The sequence below is a fragment of the Diabrotica undecimpunctata genome, chromosome 10 (assembly GCF_040954645.1).
Source record: "Diabrotica undecimpunctata isolate CICGRU chromosome 10, icDiaUnde3, whole genome shotgun sequence".
NCBI classification, from domain to species: Eukaryota; Metazoa; Arthropoda; class Insecta; order Coleoptera; family Chrysomelidae; genus Diabrotica; species Diabrotica undecimpunctata.
Window position 1 is genome coordinate 72,236,724 of NC_092812.1, and position 22,229 is coordinate 72,258,952.

The 22,229-nt window shown below is 33.0% G+C and overlaps 1 protein-coding gene across 2 annotated transcripts in view; it reads right to left on the bottom strand.

Moving 5' to 3' along the window:
• Positions 1-2,427: 2,427 nt before the first annotated feature.
• The window catches only part of LOC140452420 (uncharacterized), a 164,057-nt gene continuing 144,255 nt past the window's right edge, over positions 2,428-22,229 (bottom strand). For both annotated transcript variants that reach the window (XM_072546671.1, XM_072546672.1), the window contains 2 exons: positions 20,752-20,892; positions 2,428-20,326 (listed from right to left, as the gene is read on the bottom strand). In XM_072546671.1, coding sequence (XP_072402772.1) covers positions 20,255-20,326; positions 20,752-20,892 — 213 coding nt within the window. In that variant the 3' untranslated portion in view covers positions 2,428-20,254. The remainder of the gene's footprint in view (positions 20,327-20,751; positions 20,893-22,229) is intronic.

Genomic DNA, 22,229 nt, shown 5'->3' on the forward strand with positions numbered 1-22,229 from the left:
AGATATTTAAACTCCATCACTTGTTCTATTATCTGACCTTCCAGCTCCAATTTACATCTTAGTAAATTTGCTGTTATAACCATGCATTTTGTCTTTTTTTTTTGGGGAAATTAACATGTTAAATTTTCTGGCGGTTATACTAAATTGATACAGCATACGTTGTAAATCTTAAATATTAAAAATTTATTGTATACAGGGTGGTCCTTAAGTAATTGTACAAACAGAAACCGTAGATTCTGCACTTTAAAATATTACGATTTAAGCCAACTTGCTTTAATAAAATGTTGATATTAAGAAAGATACAGGGGTTAAAGTGGAAATTTAAAATTTTATTTTTCGCTATAACTTTTACGTTTGTAAATATTTTTGGAAAAAAATTCACAATTGGATGCTTTTGAGTAGGATAAATTATAACTTTATACATACTTTAATGTAACTGATAGAGGTCGCCACATATGCCACATGTGTGGCATAAATTTGCTCTTAAGTTAGCTCTATTTGTGTTAAAAAATATTAAAGATACATTATTTTTACAAAGAAAAGGTATACTTGTTAGTAACCTGAAAATTCAACCGTTTTCGAGATAAATGCATTTTATAAGTCAGCTGCACAATAATTCTTAGTTTGATATTTGTGCTGTAAAGCACTGAATACCTGTAGATAAGCATAATTCATAGTTTATTCTTATTAAAACAACTCAAAGATGATAATGTAACATCACAAAATGCTTTGTTATGGGTGCTAAATGTCTTATTGGAGAAAAGATATTTCATCTTCTTCTTAGGTGTCGTGTCCGTATTCAGACGTTGGCCGTCATCATGTTTACAATTTCCCTTTGCTATCGCTTCTTAAGTTTCTATAATGGCGTTGTATTACTTTTTCTCTATTGTAAAATGCTAAAAACCCAAAATATGTGGTTTATGCAAGATGGTACACCACCGCATTCTAGAGAGAAGGCAGTTAGAACATACTTAAATACAACTGTTCTGAACGTTGGATTGGTCGTGGTAGTCATATTCCTTGGCAATGTGGTGAGATATTGATATAATTATTTAATTCATAAAAAATCCGAAAAGAATACTTATTGTTCATTACGTAAATTGTTTACCCATTTTTATTAGGACAAATAGAAACTAGAGCACAGGTATTGAATAACACATATATGTCCTGTTTCATAATACTTTTGCTACAAATCTAACCTGAAAGACTCAGCATTTTTACAAAAGCATCATCGTTGTCCTAATAACCGATATTGTTATAAATATAGTAAACACACAGGCAATTTAGTTCAGCATAATATTAGTTCGTTAGTAAATCATAATAGTTCATTTGTTCGAGATGTAATTATAGTTACTCGTAAGCTGTAACGTAATCATATACATAAGTAATGTCATCGATAGGTTATTCCGTGTGTGTATAAGTAACCAATGAACGAGATATATCACAGTTTAATAAATTATTCAACTTCTGCGACAAATAAGATGTAGTTCCATAATATACCATAAGATTTGGATATGTATCCAAAATAATACATTCATCCATTATACATTATAGCCACCACGTAACCCCGAATTTATTCCGCTTGATTTTGGTGTATGGGGCGCATTAAAACAACGTGTCTATAAGAATCCCATAAACATTCACAACCAACTATGGGAAGAAATAAATACTGCAGCAGTTCCTTTAGAACCAATGATGATATTTAATATGAGACGATATTTTATGGAATATATTGACAAATGAATTAAAGAAAATGGTGGACATATCGAACATTTACTTTGACAAAAAATGTTATGTTATTTAGTTTAACTATTTCTTAATTTGGTTTGTAAACAAAATGTTTTGATTATTACTTTAATTTAACATAAAACGTAAAATGTTTGATGTAAAATCCTATTATTCTGTTATTTTGTCAAATCCTATTATTAATTATCGTGCTGATATATTTATTTTATTTAATATTTCGTTTACTATTAACTTTAGTTAAAGGTATTTTATACCAAAATTCAGAAGTATTAATGTTTTTGTCTATTTTTTCTTCGTTGCCTGGAGTAATTGCCTTAGATCAGAATTATGTAGCTGATTTTTTAAAATGCGATTATCTCGAAAACTGTTGAGTTTTGAAGTTATTAACAAGTATACCTTTTTTTGTTAAAATATTGTATCTTTAATATTTTTTATCCCAAATACAGGTAACTTAAAGAGCAAAAAAGTTAAGTGCAAATTTATACCACATATGTGACATAAGTGGCGCCCTCTATTAGTTGCATCAAAGTGTGCATCAAATTATAATTTCTCATATTTAATAGTACCCAGTTGTAAATTTTTGTACATAAATGTTTACAAACATGAAAGTTATAGCGAAAAATAAAATTTTAATTTTGCACTTTAACACCCTGTATCTTTCTTAATATCAACATTTTATTAAAGCAATTTGGCTTAAATCGTAATATTTTAAAGTGTAGAATCTACTGTTTCTTTTTGTACAATTACTTAAGGGCCACCCTGAATATTGATGAATAAATAAATGTTTATTATAAAAAATCACCTTTTTTAACAAACCTCGTACTTTCTTGTTCGGGTGTAGTATTGTCATCGAATGCCATAGTCTGTGGACTAGTACGCATTTCGATGCGCATCGCCCCGCCTCGAATTTTCCCATTGGCTCTTGACCTGGAAATCCCTATTTATAGCTCGAACAGCGCATATTAATATTGGCGATTTTCAGGTCAGCCAAGTCAGTCCCTCACGGACTCTCCGAGAGCTTGGTGCTCTCGGGGCTCTGCTTCCTGCATTTATTTTCCATACTCTGTGGCTGAGAATTGTTTCAACTTAACTTGGTGTTTTAATTTCGACGAAGAAATTGTCATGTAAGAAATATCTTGCCTTTTTCAAGGCAAGACACCGAAATATTTACAAGTCCATAACCCGAAAATGGATTTAACTGGAGGAGCTCCCGACGTTTACTCCGAAGCCCTCTACAGAGCACCCGGGGATATCAGAAGGTGGTTAGACCCTTATTTGTTCCCCCGAGGTGACAGTATAGGCCATAGGGCACAACGTATATTTTTTTTTTCAAAATCTTCTACATTAATCTCTATTTTTGGTAACAAATGGACCATATAAATTATATATAAATAAAAAACAAAGATACGAGGAATACACAAGAAGCGTTATCATTTCAAATATTTAGACAACAAAAGTAATCACAGATTATACTGTATTTAATGCGAATAAACCACAATTTTAATCAGAAATACATATTTGATGTATATTTAAATTATTGCCATTATGAATGAGGCAAATAAAGTTAAACTACTAGAAAATTTGTTTCTATTTTCAAGTAATAATTTGTTCAATTTGTATTTTGAAAACGATATCCAAGATAAAAATCAAAACTAAATATAATCTATTTTCAAATAAAATCATGGTTTATTCCCATAAAATAGAATATAAAATATAGGAATGCTGAAAAAGTTTCAGCACCATACGAAGTAATTCCAACTGATATATCGAAACATTTAATTATGCAAAGGACATATATAGTGGATAATTAATCTTTTCCTGTCTGGTAGAGTATATCAGAGAAGAAATAAATACTTTGAGTTAACCAGGTTATCATCCCGTACGGATATACCGAAAGAATAAAATAGTTCATCGCATTGTTTGAATATAAACTTAAAAAGTTACAGCCAATCTCTACTTTTAAACAGCAGATCTTTTTAAGCAACATACCTTTTCATAAGTCACTATATTCTACATATGCAATTTATATTTAAACAGCTCTCGCCAAATAAATACGGACGTACCAGACAACAAGATATGAAAAAATTAGTTAAGTAATCGAATTATAGAGAATTTAGGAACAATGTACCTAATAAACATATAATATAAAACAACTAAAGACATAATAATGCTCAAGATGCATCTAAAATCTATTAACACGAGTGTGGCTTTAATACTTGGGTAAACACTGAAGCTTTGAAAGGTTTGTTAACTTTCTCTGGGCTAAAACTATTAAGTGATATTCATATATAAATTCTGACATGTCCATACCGAAGGATTAATAATGATTTATGTTACAAGAAAAGTGAATATTTTGGATGATATGTACATGATTTATTTCTGTTTTTATGGTAGTACAGGAGGTAATAATGCGTCAATTACATTTATTTCAAACTGGTGGTTAGATATGAAAAATGCATCAGAATAAATATTAGGTGAAATACAGATAATTTATCAAAATAACATTTGTTCATGTCTTTTTTATTGTATGACTTAAAATGAAATATTCTTTCAAGCCAACCAACAGTCTTTGGTATGCTTTTCACATTCACCGTAACGAATAAATAACTATAATGCAGTTAGTTCAGTTGAAACTGTATGGGTATTAGAAATAAGAAGCTACTATTAAGTGTTGGGCTTATAAAGGACGATACTATTTATCCAGATATTTCTTTACATTCGCGTTTGCAAGAAAAATTAAATAAAGCAAATAATTTATAAAATTTATTTCTGTATGTTAGCTAAAAAAGCCTAATCAACCTCAGTAACAAAAGCGCATACCTCTATATAATATAAAAAATGTTTAAACACCAAGATAGATCAATCATAAACTCGTATTTTTTAAATTTTACTGTACACTTAGTGAATCGAACAGATTGTATGCATTGAGCAGTCTTTCAACATGCCTGACAGGCAGTACTGGTATCGTAATTAAATTTCTTTCATGGGAAGACTTAAAACAACTTTAAATTTTGTGTTTGCTTGTCATATCACTTTACATAACCTAAGCATAAGACTGGTATAAAGTGTTAAGAATCAGTGGCTTTTGAGTCGGATACTTCGCTCTCGCTCCATTACCACTGCCAGCATCTGTACGTCTGGTCTGATTAAAGCACATAGATGGATGAGTATAACGGATGGAAGTTCTCAATCAATAATTTTTATATATAGTGCCCCAACAACTTTTGCTACCGGATATATCTTACGAACTCCAATAGATAACGCGACGGAAAACATATTGCATAAGTCGACAAAGATACGAGTTAACTTCCAAAAATATTTTCAGAAGTTTAAAAGTTTCAAAATAATTAACCGTTAGGGTTTTAATGTTATGGGATAAACAATATACATAAATGCTTATTTTGGTTAAATATGCAAATATTTGCTGCAAATTGAATAACGATACAGTGCGCTACTGATTTTGTCTAAATTATAGACCTTTAACGCATGCAATTTTTACTCGGCCTATTCTACTGATTACGGTAGCTTCCGTTACATAGTCGTTCCTCATTTCTTCCCACGATTGTCTAATATTCTCTTTTCTGTGCCATGTTGTACCGCTTGTTTTCTTATGTCATTGTCCCATCTTAAATTTGGACGTCTTCTTGGTCTCCTGACGCCTCTTGGATCTTCTTCTTAAGGTGCCTTCTCCATTACTGAAGGTTGGTTATAACTACAGCAAATTGCTCTCTATCTTGAGCTGTTCTTAGTATCGAATGTGTCCATGCCTGTCCAGTCTCTTACATTCTTCAACCAGGAGCATTTTCTTCCTCCTGGACCTCTTCTTCCTTCCACTTTCCCTTCCATTATAAGTCGTAGGAAGTTGTATTTTTCTCATCTGTAAATATATCCTAGATAACTCGTTTTTCTGTTTTTTACAATATTTAGGAGTTCTCTCTCAGTACCCATTCTTCTTAGCACCTCGTTGTTGGTCACGTGCTCTGTCCAAGAGATCTTCAGCATCCTTCGAAAAACCCACATCTCAAAGGCTTATATACGCCTCATACTTGTAATTCCGAAAGTCCATGTTTCCACTCCGTATAGCAATATGGAATAAATAAACGTTTTTACAAATTGGTATCGGATATCCAACGATAACGTAGAGTTTATTAGGAATTTTTTCATTCGTTGAAATGCGGACCTAGCATATTCTATACGAGCACGTATTTCGACCTCGTGGTCAAGATCGTTTGTTATCCAGCAACCAAGATACTGGAATCTTTGTACTGGTTCTATATGTTTGTTATAGATACAAATATTAATGTCGACATTTGGTGCACGTGTAACAGCCATTACTTTTGTTTTATTTGTGTTTATATTTAGTCCCAAGCTATCTCCCTTTCTGGTTATGACATTCAAAAGTCGTTGTAAACCCTCAGCACTGTCCGCAATAATGACGGTGTCGTCTGTGTATCTCAAGTTGTTTACGTATTCTCCGTTGATTTTTATTCCTTCTTCAATATTTTCGAGGGCATTTTGAAAGATCTTTTCGGAATATATATTGAATAACAGTTGAGAAAGTACACAGCCCTGACGAACTCCTCTTTTTATTGGCAATTCTGCTGTCAGACGATTGTCTATTTTGATCGACGCCATTTGATCCCAATATAGTTTTTTAATAAGTGCTACAGTGTTATGGTCTATGCCATGTTGTGTTAGGGTTTCTATGAGTTCTGTGTGTTTTACTCGATCAAACGCTTTTTCGTAGTCGATAAAACAGAGAAACACGTCTTTTCGCTGATCTCGGCATTTTTGTAGTAATATCTGGAGGCCAAATAATGCCTCCCTTGTACCAAGCCCCATACCCCCGTACTAAGCCCCATAAGCATCTTGGATACCACAGTGTAATTCTATTGTCAGTTCTTCTCGCTAAACGTCCCGCCCACTGCCATTTTAAAGATTTAATTCTGCGGATTACATTAGTGGACTTGGTCTTCTATCTGATCCATTCTATTCTTCTCAATTTATCTTTGTTATACCTTGCATGCAACGCTCCATTGACTTTTGAGTTTCGCTATCTATTATCTCTTTCGTTAGTCTCCAAGTTTCGCAGGCGTATGTCATGATTGGTAGTTTACACTGATCGAATGTTTTTTTCTTCAGGTGAAGTGGCATGTTCGATTTGAATATAACTCCATTTCTACCAAGAGATGCACAAGCCAGTTTCATTCTTTTGTTGATTTCTGGGAGTAAGGAGCCAGATTAATTGTCCCAGGTATACATACTCGTCAACTATGTTAGTGTTGTTTATTATTACATCTTGTACATCCACCAGCTCGTTGTACATGGTTTATGTTTTTGTCAACTTCATTTTTAGACCAACTTCACTGTTAACTGCATTTAGGTCGCTTATAAGTTCTTAGTTCTGCACTATTATTAGCAATCAGAACGATGTCGTCTGCAAATATTAGATGGCTGAGGTATTCTCTATCAATTGATAGGCCTTTGTTCTGCCACTTCATTTTGCTGAATATCTTTTCTAGAGTTGCAGTGAAGAGCTTTGGTGATATTGCGTCTCATTCTCGGACGCCTCTAGTAGTGGGAAATTCTAGAGTGTTTTCATAAATTTTTACCTTAGCTTTTGCTTGTTTTTATATATTTGCTAAAGTCTCTATGTACGGTTTGTCAATGCTTCTATTACTGCCTTGGGATATATAGAATCGAAAGCCTGCTCGAAATCTATGAAGGTTAATGCTAGCTGTATTTCATATTCTTTAGCTCTACTCATTAGTTCTTGCAGCGTATGGATATGATCCAGGGTATTGAATCCACTTCTGAAGCCAGCTTGCTCTTTTGGCTGTGCAGCATCTAATGCATTTTTTAATCTGTTGTTGATGATCTTTGTGAATATCTTGTATACGATTGGTAGTAGTCGTCTGTAGTTTTTAATATCCTCTTTGCTACCTTTCTTATGTATGAGAATTACGTTTGCTGCATTCCATCGGTCTGGTATGCATCTGGATCTTAGGACAGTTCATAAATATGCCTGCTAAGATTTTTCATTTACACACAGTTTATAAATATAAATACGCCAGACATTACGTGGCGCTCAGCAGTGTTATTGCTCTCCAATTCTCGCATCTACTTAGATCGCCTTTTTTTGGTATCTTCATGATTATACCCTCGTTCTATAACTTGGGTGCTCCTCGTCAACCCATATCTTGTTAAAGAGTTTATGTAACATATCTACTGATTCGTTTGCGTCGGCCTTTATTAAATCTGTCAGTAGGTTGTTACTTCCAGCGGCTTTGTCATTTTTTAGTGTATTTTTTATTCCTTCTTTCGTAATTTCATCTGTGCTAACGTGTAAATTTAATTTCGTTTCATTTCCTTCGTCTATATCTGGTATTGGCTCGTGTTTGGAGTATATTTCTTCGAAGTGTTCTTTCCATCCTTATATTATTTCATGTTGTTTTAAGTATATTTCCTTTTGTTTATTACTGTTTAGTGTTTTCCCTGTCAAATTTCGTATTATGGTGTATTGTGTTCTGAGGTCGTTTTCTTGCGCAGCTCTTTCTGACATTTTCAGCATATCATTTACGTAATTCCTTTTATCTTTTCTCGATTGCTTTTCAACTGCTAGTTTTCTTTGCATTTTCTTTTCTCCGTTTCTGTTTTATCCGTTTTTCTTTATCCGTTTTCTGTTTTATCTTTTTTTTATCCCAGTCGTTTCGTTTATAGTTTTTGACATTATGTCCTTAAATTTCCTCTATATTTCCTCCACTGTTTCCTTTCTTCCTTTATTTGGCCCTGTACAGCATGTGGTCTGATCCCACATCTGCTCCTCGTAGGCTCCTAACATCTTGTAGCCAGCTTTTCCATTTGATGCAATATGTTATTATATTTTAACGCGTGTTCTGAACAACTACACGGACGACTTTGAGACAGCATTAAGGTATCGTTCACGCAAGGAACAAGTATTCCTTATTCGAATATTCGCATGACTCTATTGGTTAGGGACTTACCCGGTAAAGATAAATGTCAAGCAATGAAATATCTATTTAAATATGTTTTTGAATGTATATAAATATTTGGCTGATGCAATGTTGTTTTTCTTTGAGAAATAATCACGGATGTACAATTTTTTGTCGCTATTGATTTGAGTATACGTATTATAAAGAGATGGGCACCGAAAAAATACTGCGGAAAGAATTATAATTATTATGAATTAACCGTTTAAAATACAAATTTAAAGTTACAGCTAATATCGGCATATTTACACAAAAAATTCATTTACATTGTTTATTCTTCTATGTCATTTCTATAAATTTATTTTGGCCAATTTAGTTAAAAATTTTTTGTCCGTCACTTTTTCTGTTCTCTTCCCAATATATAGCCGGTGGCCAATGTTGTTGGGATACCCTGTATATTTATTGCACATTTGCTTCACTTTTCGACAGAAATCAAAGAACATTTAAAACGATTTTGGGGTTATTACGTGTCGACTGACTCACTAGCAATGCTAAGATAGATGCACTTCTCCATTTATATTCTAGAATTATCACAATGTTTCCGTAGTGTAAGACGTGCTTGTTGAAAATCTTTTTTCTTACTTACAGGGTCCTGTATTCTTCTTCTTTATGTGCCATCCCAATTTTGAACGTACATGTATTGTGTATTATTAAATGTCCATAGATATACGAGACCTACAATTTAAGGTCGACTCCGTATGAGTGTATAAGAGCTGTACTAAGATTACGACTTCTTGGTTTGTTAAGGCCTTCGAAGCTACCTAGAATATTTTTGAAGTTCTTCTATACGCGCGTTCGACGTTGGAAATTTGTACGGGAGTGAATCATTACATATGTAAGATATAGGTAAGAGAGAGACAGAAGATATATTTTCTCTCTCGATAATAAAAATGTTCCTTTTGTAAATATATTTAATATTTATTAATATTATTATTATTTTTCTATTCTGTTCAGAATTGTCTTGAGCCTCGTTAGGCATGTTAAATTATAAATTAAAACTTGTAAATATCTCAAGAAAGTTTAAATGTGTACTTATATACACAACAAACAACAATTAAATTTTGTAGTTGTATCACGAAACAATAAGTACTTTTATTTTATTACTATTATTATCATGGTAAATTAAACATATGCGTAAGTAAGTTATGTATATTGTCATTTTTAAATACTTATGAATATTGCATTTTAATTTGTATTGTATCATTATATTGAATTATGTTGCAGTGTATTGTATTGTATTTTTATATTAATAACAAAATAAACAATGAATTTTACTGCAGAGTATGTGTAAAAAATTTTTTTTGCATTCAACTCATTTCATACATATATGAAAATAAAAATATACATTTTCATCAAAATATTGATTCAATCCTTCATTTACTATACTCCTATTACAGGTCAAATGTTGTTTATATACAGCAAACGATGCACCATATACCTATATACCTAATTCTGTTTCTCTTTCTGATCTCTTTTATCATTACATATGTAATAACTGTGCATATTGACTCCCATATAAATTTGTAACGGCGAACGCGTGTATAGAAGTATAACTTCTACCGGCAGTCCCACTGGACTGCCACACTCTGTAAGGATACAGTTACCTGTAGCTCATTAACGCTTATATGTAAATGTTAATGAGCTACAGGTAATTTGAAATTATTTTAGAAATTTTTATTTTTTTTTGTTCTAAATACTCTACTAACTGATTGCTTGCAAAAAACGTTTCTGTGGTTCAAAGGTTATTGAAAGTAATAAAAATTAATAATCTTAGTTTGATATGCTAAGTGACAAAAAGGAACAATATTTCTTTCATATGCTTATCGTCGAAACAAAAGAAAACTTTAGAGTTTAATAGCGAGTATTCTTTTCTATCCCATCCCAAATATGTTCCACAGAATTTAAATTTGTACTGCGATTAGGTCAAACAAATCTCTTAATTTGAACTTTATGATCATACTCAGCAACTATCCCAGCAGTTGCGTCGTCTGCAAAAATAACCATGAACGGTATTTTTTTTAAATCGACAGATAAAATTACAGAAACGAAGACTATGCTGATAATGGTTTTAAGGGATTTGGGTTAAGTGGCCCTATTCAAAGGCTTATCGAAACAACAACTTATTTTAAGCAATCTGTAGCAAACTATGTTACAACCGAAAAAAATCTAAAGTAACTTCTATACTTACTATAGCTTCGTGAGTTTCAGTAAGAGGAATTTCAGTTTATTTTAATAAATTTCTGCATATAAGTTCATTTATTTACAATTTTGCAGCCTAATTATTGTAGCAGTATATGTGACGGATCCGTGCTCACTCTCTAGCAATTGTTAACATTCTGGGATATTCTTCTCAAATCTAATTCACAGTCTGTCGATGATTGTCTTGATAATATATTATGGGGAAAACTAGGTATCAGGAGCTTTCATTTTATTTTTTCGCAATATGTCTTATAGAAAAGGACATTCTTATTGTCGATTGAGAAATCAATGAGTTTCATATTGATAAAAGTAATTGTAGATATTTTAAAAAAAGGATGATTAAACAATTTATATAAAAATGTATGCTATACTATTATAACAATTATTTGACAGACATAACTTCAAAATTTCACCTGCTCCATCAGAATTACAAACAATTGATGATTAGGTACGTACTCAACCAGCAGAAAGGTACTACTACACTCGTGACGTCATACGAAGTGAAATAATGTTATGGACCGCTCCAAATACATTAAATAGCATATAAAAGACCATGAAACATAGCTCATCTTAACTGTGGTTTTAAATGTTTCGAATCTTAAAATTCATTTCTACATAGGTTTCTGGACAAGTTTTATATGTACTCTTTCAACTATCTCTTATTATAGGTGACAACTAGTGAAAGTCCGTTTTTTAATAGTTTACACCCTTGCATATCCAGTAGCTGAATTTTTTGAATTTTTACCTCGTTTAAACGCACATTTTACGTAAAAGTGACGTTAATTACCAGTGATGGAACCAGAATAGGTTGATTACAAGTAAAGAATAAAAAAAATAAATCTATTTTACAAAATGTAACAAAATGGAAATTAAAGAAAGAATTTTTTTGAATAAAATGGATTAAGCTCTTAAAAACCAAAAATAAGGAAGTCTGGGTTAAAAACATTTATTTTATTTTATAATGATAAACAGTAACACAATGAATAATTTGGTGGAAGCCCCATTATTGTCAATACAATTTTGCAATCTTCTGTTCATATATAGCACCACTCTCCTCATGTTATATTCAACAAACTCCTCCCATGCCTGCTCAATTGCTTGTCATAGTTCAATTCTATTCCGTGGCCTAAGGTTTTTCATTTAATTTTTTTGTCTGGTCTGCCCACACATTTTGGATGGGGTGAAGGTCTGGACTCCAGGAAGGCCACGAAAGAACATTAACATGAGTTTCTTCCAACCATTCTCGAACAATGAAGTTGTTAAATATTAGGTTTTTATGGGATCAAGCCACAATTATTGGTAGTGATTATCAAGTTGTAATTGGGGAATCTCTGGATCACTGATGGCAATATTACGTTCTCAAGAATACGTTTGTAATATAATCCTGTTAATTTTTCTTCTATATGAGAGCAATTGCCCGGGCCTTCAGCACTAATTTATTTCTTAAATGATGAGTGATTCACCCCCGTATAATGCAATCTAAGCAAACATTGTTTATTACCCGAATAATAGCAAACGATGAAAATATATGTACCTACAAACTGATGCAAGAATCTTAAAAATCGGAATACAAATAAAAAAGTTATAAATTGAATCAAAGTCAAACTGAATAAAAAACTTTTAGTGGTGGAATTTTGTGCCGGGGAGTGTATATTCTATTTAAAATTTCGCGCCAAAACGTCATATTCGTCACGTGACCACCGTGAAGTCACAGATTACAAACTTTGATAAACAGTTAAAGTGATCACGTAAATTTTGTAATTAAGTCTCAGTGTGCAGGTACTACAAGTAAAACATCTGAATGAAAAGTTATTTATTTCCACTTTTTTCTATTTTCAGTGAAGGTGGCTTCAGCTAGACCCTATAAATCCGACAGTTGTGTCTACACAATCTAAAATGTATTATTGTAAAGATCGCTTTGGTGTTTTAATATTTGTTTATTTTTAATATTAAAAAGCATCGTATAAAGAACATAAAAAGGAATAAAAAAATTCGTGTTCACTGAAAACCAAACCATAACCTCAAAATCATTGATATTTTCATGAAGCGAGAACTTCATTATAATATACAATAGTGGTAGTATCGATTTTGTAACTTTTTGTGCAGATAAATAGTTGGTTATGTTGTTTTTATTAATACAAAATATCTTATACATGAATCTTTCAATTTTTTCTACCTGCACTATTTATATCCATAAAATAGAATCAAAGTGGAAAATGAAATATGTCCCATGGCCTTTTAAGATTTATCCTATTTTCACTTCCTCGTAGGACAACAATGTGCAGTGTTCCATTTAGACTTAGAGGTCGCGCTCTCTAATACAGTATTTCTAATAGCTTTAAACATTCTATTAGAAAACATTTAATTTGATCGTAATACTAGATAAATAGTACTTTCACCTGTAATTTTAGAGAACAAAAGTGTTTTCTTGGAAAAATCATAACATTCATACACAACTTTCAACCTAAAATGATTTGACTTTAGTTTGTAGCAAAGTTCAGTTCATTTTATCTAGTGAGCTACATGTTTCATTCGAAAAATAAAATATGAATTAGACAAACTGTTTTATTTTTAATTCACAACGCTTATTTTGAGCAAACTGTGTTTGAAAGAGTGTATGAAAGTTAAATAGGACCTAAGCGTATTGGAAAGTATTTCTGTAGAGCTAAGGCGCTTCACGATTTTATAAATCCTAAATTAAATCAATGCTCGGTAAATATTTAACTGTAATAATTACTATAATTTAATCAGAATAAATCACAATTTTAATAAAAAATATATTATATTCGTTAAAATTGTGGTTTATTCCTATTAAATAAGTATTTAATATAGAAATTTCATAAGAAAATAATTTCGGAATCTTTACTTGGTTGTCCAAGAACATACACTAAACGACCATACCTGCCACACTTAGGAGCGGAATCTATTTTACCAGAATTTTGTCAAACGTTAGAATGGGAGTTGAAGTATATAAAGTTATTCATGCTTTAATTTATTTTTGTGACTTAAACCTCCCATTACTCGCGTGGAGTATATTTGTAAACCAAACATTATCAAACTGCGCTTGCGTCGCTTCTAAGCATGGTTGTATTATAAGACTTGAGCTAGTCATCCTTGGCAGTTCATTATAAACACTAAAGAAGGCTGGTACTGTATTTATTTTTTGTAGGGAAACGAGGAGTAATAATTTCCAGTAAGATAAAAAATACCCCAGGCGAGTTAACGTAAGTAATTTTTTGTATTTTGTGTGTTTAAAATGTTTTTCGTGAAGTATATTAACCATATAATGACAAGTAGAAACCCAAAAGTTTGAGAAAGATCGTTGAAGGAGTTAGAAGAAAATGAAGATGAAGTGTTGGGTCACTTTGACGATAATGAAGATGGAGTGAAGTTTTATGATACATTCGCCTACTAGTTTTAACATTTCACTTACAATACATTTTCTTCTCCTGGTGTTTTGTTGTTCTTCATACCTTGTAAGGCTGATTTAATTTCCTCTTCGGCTATATCTGGAAGTTCCCCTGATACTTGATTTGTATTGCTAGCATTTCTACCTCTGGAATGTGAGTATCTCGACTATATAATGTTCTGTAGAACTCTTCGATGATTTTTAGGATATCTTGTTGTTCAGATATGAAATGTCCTTGTTTATTTTTTAACTTATAAATATTCCTCTTTCCTGTCTTCAATTTTCGTTTTAGAACTTTTAGGCTTTTGTTTTGTTCTATGGTATTAGTTGTTTCTTTAGTGTTAAAGTTTCTTATGTCATTCAATATGTTTTGTTTAAATTCCTTAGCTCTGCAATGTTTGTTGTGTGCTTATCTTTCATTTCCCTTTTTTTGCATTACGTTTCTTGTGTCTTCTGTGAGTATTTCATTTTTCCCTGTTGGCTTGGCTTGGCACTTCGGCTGTGCCTTCTTTAGGGCGTCCACCAACATTTCGTTCTTCTTCATGTGCCTTGTCCGTTCCGAACATTTCGTTAATCTGTTTAATATTATGTATGTTACTTTATTTTTACTGACAACCGTGTATTTTTTTATTTTAAAGTAGAGGCCGAGTCAACGACTTTCTTGCGCTATTCTCGAGACAAATTAAGACTATCTACGAAAATTACAGTATCGTCGACATTCTTTGTTGCTCAGCCGTTTGTAAGTAGGTTCATAAATAGCTCTTAATATATATTTAATACTAATGGACAGTATAAAACCCTGTCGTATGTCTTTTTTTTTCTTTTTATTTTCTGTTAGCTGATTCTTCGTCCTAACAGATACAATTTGTTCATAATTATATTTGAAATTCTATTGTTCAAATATAACATTCTATTTGAACTCCATCTTTAAATGAACATTCTTTGTCCTACTAAGTTTTAAACCTTTTTCCTCAAGAGCTTGTCTCCACTGTTCCAGTTTTATTCAAGTCGCTTTCACTATTTCCTACTAAGACTACATCATCAGCATACATTAAGCACCCCGGAATATTACCCTGTAGTTTCGCTGTTATTTGATCTAGAACTAATAAGGATAAATAATAAGGACTAAGCACCGAGCCTTGGTGCAATCCTACTTTCACATGGAATTTGTTAGTCTCTCCCACACCTGTCCTAACACTAACTGTTACTCCCTCATACATGTCTCTTACAATCTTTATATATTCACCGGTGACTATTTTCTTATTGAGTGCCCACCTCAGAATCTGTCGAGGAACTTTATCATATGCTTTCTCAAGATCAATGAATATCATATGAGCGTTTGTTTATTTATTCCTGTATTTTTCCATCAACTGCCTTATAATGAAAGTTGTCTCTACTTCATCGGAAGAATTCTCTTCCTAATGTATCCTTAAACCTGAATTGTGCATTTGTCATGTGCTTTTCAAACTGTTTATATAACCTTCTATGTATTCTTTTCAAAAACGTCTTCATGGTTATGAGGCTTCATCATCATCATCATTGACTCCACATCCCTTTGGGCCTTGGCCAGTTCAATTAATTCTTTCCATTTATTTCTATTTCTAGCTTTCGTCTAGTTTCGGGTTCTCTCAAATCTTATCTTGGTCTATGTATCGTATTTTTGGCCTCCCCTTGGCTTTCCCATTATGTATTATTGGGTTATGATTCTTGCTAGTTCAGAGGGCTCCACGCGCTTCACATGACCCTTGATGAGCCTTCTTCGAAAACTTCATATTTTTTCTCGTAACATTTTTAGGTATTGCACTTTCGAGCGTCAACTTACCTCCAGCCTGATTCGATTCGAGGACACTGCCAGGCATGGAGTTTGGGATCTGTCAAATAACAAAACGGGATAAGTGGAAACATAGCTTTTTTATCGTCTTCGCACGGAGCGATAGTTTTTAATTTAATTCAATTTAATTCATTTAGATTCAACTCGATTTCGATGGTTTCCTTTTGTATCCTTATTCTTCTTCTTATTGCGCCGTCTCCTTTCCATATCCAAATGGCAATTGTAGCTTTGAAAACTGCTGCACGAAAGATTTCTGTGGATGAGCGGTCTCAGGTCTTTCAGCCACGAGTTCTGGCGTCTTCCAACTGATATTTTGCCCTGCTCTTTACCTTCCAATATGAATTAGAGTAATTCATATCTTTCACCTCTCAACACATGACCCAAGTATTGTATTTTTCTCTCTTTGATTATGCTGAGTAATTCTTTTTGTTTACTCATGAGCCGAAGTATAGTAACTTTTTGTATCCATGGAATTCTCAGCATCCATCTGTATATATACATTTCAAAGGCATCTATTCTTTTTTCTGTTTCAGAATCCATTGTCCAACTTTCACAGCCATACAGCAAAACAGAGAAAACGTAACATCTGATTATTCGAATTCTAAGCTCTAGACTAAGGTCTGATCTTGTAAAGAATGTTTTCATGTTCATGAGTGACAGGATTTCTTTTTTTGGGTTATACTGGCTGTTGATATTTACTTCCAAATATTTTATGGAAGTTACCTGTTCTATTATTTGTCCCTTGACGTAGAAATGTATGTTTGTTGAAATCTTTGAAAATACTAGAATTATAGTTTTGGAAACATATTTTGTAGTTCTTGTGCGTTGCTTGCTATTAGGACGGTATCATCAGCGCACCCGATGTTGTCTATGCTGGTTCCGTTAATCTTGATTCCACCTTGAACCTCGTCTAATGCTTTTCTGAATATAGATTCCAAATACAGATTAAATAATGGTGGTGAAAAGACACACCCTTGTCGCACTCCTCGTCGGATTCGTATATCTTCGGATGTTGTGTGCTCTATTTCAATTGTATTGTATCCTTATGCCGTTGGCTATTTGCTTGATTAATTTGCCTTCGAGAGCGATTTGTCAGACAAATAGTGCCTTTACCAGCCAGTCCACCTGAAGCTGTCGGTGAGTAAGTGGGAGATTGCTTATGGTGAATGCTAAACGAACTGGAGGCATTTGAGATGTGGGAGTATCCAAGGACATTGAAAAACTCCTGGATAAAATAACTAGGAAGTATTCAAAAGTGTAGACAAACAAAAAGGGATTGACAATTAAAAAAGAAAGAGAAAACTACAGTATCTGTGACATTTTACAATTAGAGATGAGTACTAATTGCTACAATTAATTATGCAATTTAATCTGCATCTTCTTAGGATTCTATCGTTCATTTTTGGACATAGACCTCTCACAACTCCTTCTATCGATCTCTATCCTGAGCAATATACTTCCAACTTGTTCCAGCTATTATTTTTATGTCGTCTACGCATCTCACCTGTGGTCTTCCTCTTGGTCATCTACCTTTGTAAGGTCTCCAATGTTGTATTGTGGCGTTTACCTTTGTAAGGTCTCCAATGTTGTATTGTGGCGTTCCAACGTTGGTCTTTTTGTCTAGCAGTGTGATCTGCGAAGCTCCATTTGAGTTTGGCAATGTTTGTTGCGATATCCAAAACTTTTTTTTTGATCTTACCCAGTCGTTCCTTTTTTTATCTGACAGTCGTATACCTAACATTGCTCTTTCCATTGCCCTTTCTATTGTGACTAGTTTATTGATATTTGCGTTGGTTAGGGTCCAGGTTTGACATACATATGTCATGATACTCTACAACTCTTTGCTCCTCAATTCCTGTCCATGTCAGCCTTGCTCTTCTAGTGATTTCCGCACTTTGGTTCTTTTTGTCAAGATTCAGAATTAGGTAGATATTTGTTCTATCTCACTTCCATTCATAGTTATACGTCTAGGATCGTCTGTCTTGGTCACTGTTTTTATTTTTTGTCATTTTCATTTTAAGGCCGACGTATTAAGAGCTGTCTATGGGTTCTTCTTCTTCTTCCTCTTTATAAGCAATTCTGTTTGTTCATTGGCGGATTAATACCTCTATGGAAGGTTGTCACTCCATCTTTTGAGCGGTCGTCCGATACTTCTTTTGTTGATTGGTGACTTATATCTGTTGCTATTTTGACGACACGGGTCTTCTCCATTCTGATTATGTCGTTATTTTCTTTTCTTTTCCATTCTTTACTTCTATTTTGTGTCCATTCATTTATACACTGTACGTTACATTTTCTTCTAATGTCTTCACTTCTCTTTCGACCTCTCAGCTTATTTCCTGTAATTCTTCTCAGTACTCTCATCTCTGCCGTTTCCAGTAGCCTTTGCGTTGTGGCTGTGTCGGGTCTTGTTTCTAAGGCATATGCCATTATTGGTCTTACACTGGCTTTATAAATTCTTGACTTCATCTCAGTGTTAATGTGTCTGTTTCGCCATATAGTGTTATTAAGGCATCCTTCCAGTCTATTTGTTTGTTGTACTTGATCTCTCACTTCTTTCTCCAGGTCTCCATAGCTAGACAGTATAATTCCCATGTATTTTATTTCCATTACTTGTTCAATACTGATGCCATCAATTTCTATTTTATATCTGGTTGGTTCTTTGCTGACTACGATTTTTTTAGTTTTCTGAAATGAGATTGTCATATTAAATTCTTTTGCTTTTATGTAAAATCTGTGGACCAGTCTTTGCAGACTATCTTCATCTTGGGCTGTCAATATTGCGTCGTCTGCGTAACAGAGTATTTTTATTTCTTTGTTTCTCATTCTGTATCCTCTTCCTTTGTTAACGCTTTTGATGATTTCATCCATGATTAATAAATTGAAGAGCATGGGGCTCAATGAATCCTCTTTTCTTATTCCGCTGCCTATTTCTATAGGTTCTGTAAGTTGTCCATCTATTCTGACTTCAATTTTGTTGTTTTGGTAGATGTTTTCGATAGTTTTTATAATATTTAGGGGAATTTCTCTATTATAGAGATCTGTGTTCCTTCATCATAATTTGTAATTCCTCGAATGTGGTCTCTATAATCACGATGTTGTCAGCAAATGTAAGGTGGTTCAATTTGTTGCCATTAACGTTCATGCCATGTGTTGACCAATTTGTACTCTAATGTGTAATTTGCATAGCTAACCTTTATAGCGAAGATAGCACTTGAAGATGAAGATTACAGTAACTTACAGTATACTACGTCTTAGTCATAAAATGTAAACTCAAATTTTAGATGGAAGTAACTCAAAGACCACATAAAATTCAAATACAGTCAATCCCTCTAGTTCGGCATCCTGTGGCCTAGTAATATTAGTAATAGATTAATAGATTGGAGATTCAGTATAACAAAAGTCATAATTTCAGAAGCTTTAGGCACAAAAATATATCGTAGTGTAAAAAATGTGGAGATTGTTATGGAATGACTCACGTACGTTTGTATTTCCATCAGCGGTAAATACAATTAAAATTGCATTGATGAGGAACTACTAGCTGAATACTTTCAATTGAATTGAGGGATAGAAAACAACCTGTTGGTAATATTACATGGACATATTTAATTACACATTTATTTTCTGAATTTTAGAGATGATTTTTATTTAATTATATTCGGGATATCATTATTTATAATGGCATCGCTGAAGGCTTGGAAACCAATTAATAAAATGATTTATTATCCATGAAATATAGCTCGTTGGTTCGTGAAACGCCTGAACCATTTACAATGTCAATAATAAGTCTACGACAATATGATTTTTCATCTGATTTAGCTTAAAAGATGGAACTAATACGCGACAAAGCGGAGATATGGTCTATCACGAAAGCTCAGCGCAAAAAGATTTGTGCAGAGCGCAGTTCTTTGCTTGTATTGTCTTCAGTCTGTTGAACTTATTCTAAAAATAAAAAATATATTGATCTGCGATTCAAGCACGATCAAAATCAAAACAATTCCCAAGGACAGTTCAATATCAACTACAAGTAGGCACTTTCGAACCTCGGTTAATATCAACTTAAATGTAGACAGGATTTTCTTGTCCAGTAAGCAAACGAAACATGGAAGTCGGCATTGTTTTCATGAGAATCTACAAAGTAATTACGTGTTATTGTAACGTTGATTCACACGATATTCACATAACAGATTCCCAAATTAAAACAGTGAATCAGTATATAATATGCATGTATATTTTTATAAACGTTCGCTTATTTGTAATCCAGCTATTGCGAGGTCATAGGACGATCTTGACTTTAGACAATTATTTAATTAGTAATTATAATGAACCATCGAAAAAAAAACGTAGTTGAGATAGGAAACGGAATAAGCCTTCCTTCTTTTGGATACTTAGCCACTCCCACACAAAAATTCAAAATAAATATACATCAGATACCTTGTGTACACAATAGTCTGATTTCGTTAAAACATAATTTGAAACTTGGGAATATGTTATGTGAATATGACAAGATAATATATACCATAATTTCATTGGACTGTTTAAAAAATTTCACTTACTTCGCCTACTGAAGTGGCCAACAAATTTACAATTTTTTCATGAGGTACAGCCACAACACTCTGATTATTGATTTCAATTATCCTGTGCCCCACCCTTACTCCTCCCCGTTCTGCTATTCCTCCTCGAAGTAAACTGCAAATCTGAAATAAATATTTAAGTTCATGTGACCATCAAAGAAACAATGCAATCTATATATATATATATATATATATATATATATATATATATATATATATATATATATATGTATAAACAAGAGTAACTATTTTTAATAAAAATAAACCGTATCCGTCGAAGACTATTTCTGCACTCGCGCAAACACACAGGTAGAGATAGTGCAAACACTCCTGACCACGGCGCAGTAGACGAAATTTACCTACACCATGCTAGATAAGCGAATCATCAGACAGCCGCACCACAACTGAATTATCATGCAGTGAGATTTATGCTGCGACTGCTGTGCCCCAATACCGAGGTGTAACACAATCGTGTCCAGGGCATTCACAGTACACGGCAGATATGAACAACCTTTTTAGATGGGGCAGATAAAATAAATTATGTCGATGGAACGAAAAAAAATTGAACAAAAGAAATTTCTACAAGCGATAATTATTATTTTTGATTTTACGTCACACAAACCTTACACCCACTACAATGGTAAAAATCTTAAAACAAAAATGTGACAGACGAAATTGTGGCTAAACTTCTAAAAGTTATTTATAATTTGGTACAAACTGGGATGAACTCATCCCCAGTAGTGAATCTAAATGGTCGGTGTATACACTGTTTTTACGAAGGTTCATAGTAGCAAACACCAGGAGTTGATAGGTATTTTTGACAGAACTCAATTTTAGAAATATTGGGAAATAAAGAATTCAGTGTTACATTGCAACTCATTCAGTTCGAGTTGCATTTTGGTTTGAATGATTCACAATCCACATTAAATGGCATGTTAAAAAAGTCCAAGCCCTGTTCGATCACGTTAAAGTCTTGAAATCTTCGTTAAAATTCTTCATGAAGACATTTCATGCTTTTCTCATAGCCTTTACGTTTGTCTTCACTAACTGCACTAGCTTTTAGTTTTACGGTTACAGTTTTCTTCTAAATGAGGCATACAGGTTTATCCTTAATAGGCGCAAAAAAATATTTCCAAGTCTACTCATCTTTAAAAATATGAGATTCTGAATTAACGTTTTTACTTGTCAGACTTGTCTAAAAAGATTAGAAAACGAGGCAAAATATTTTGACCTAGGAATAAACTAGGAAAAGTCGAAGTACATGATACTCGGAAATTCAGAGCTAAAAGAAGAGGGCAAGTTTAATTTCATATCTAATGAATCAAGGGAATATAATGTCGAGAGTGTTCCATTTACGAATTATAGAAGAGAAAGGTCAGGAAGAATAGGAACTGAATGCCAGATTAGCTAAGAAAAATAAAAAGATGGAAAGCCTAAGACCACTGATGAAATCCAAATAT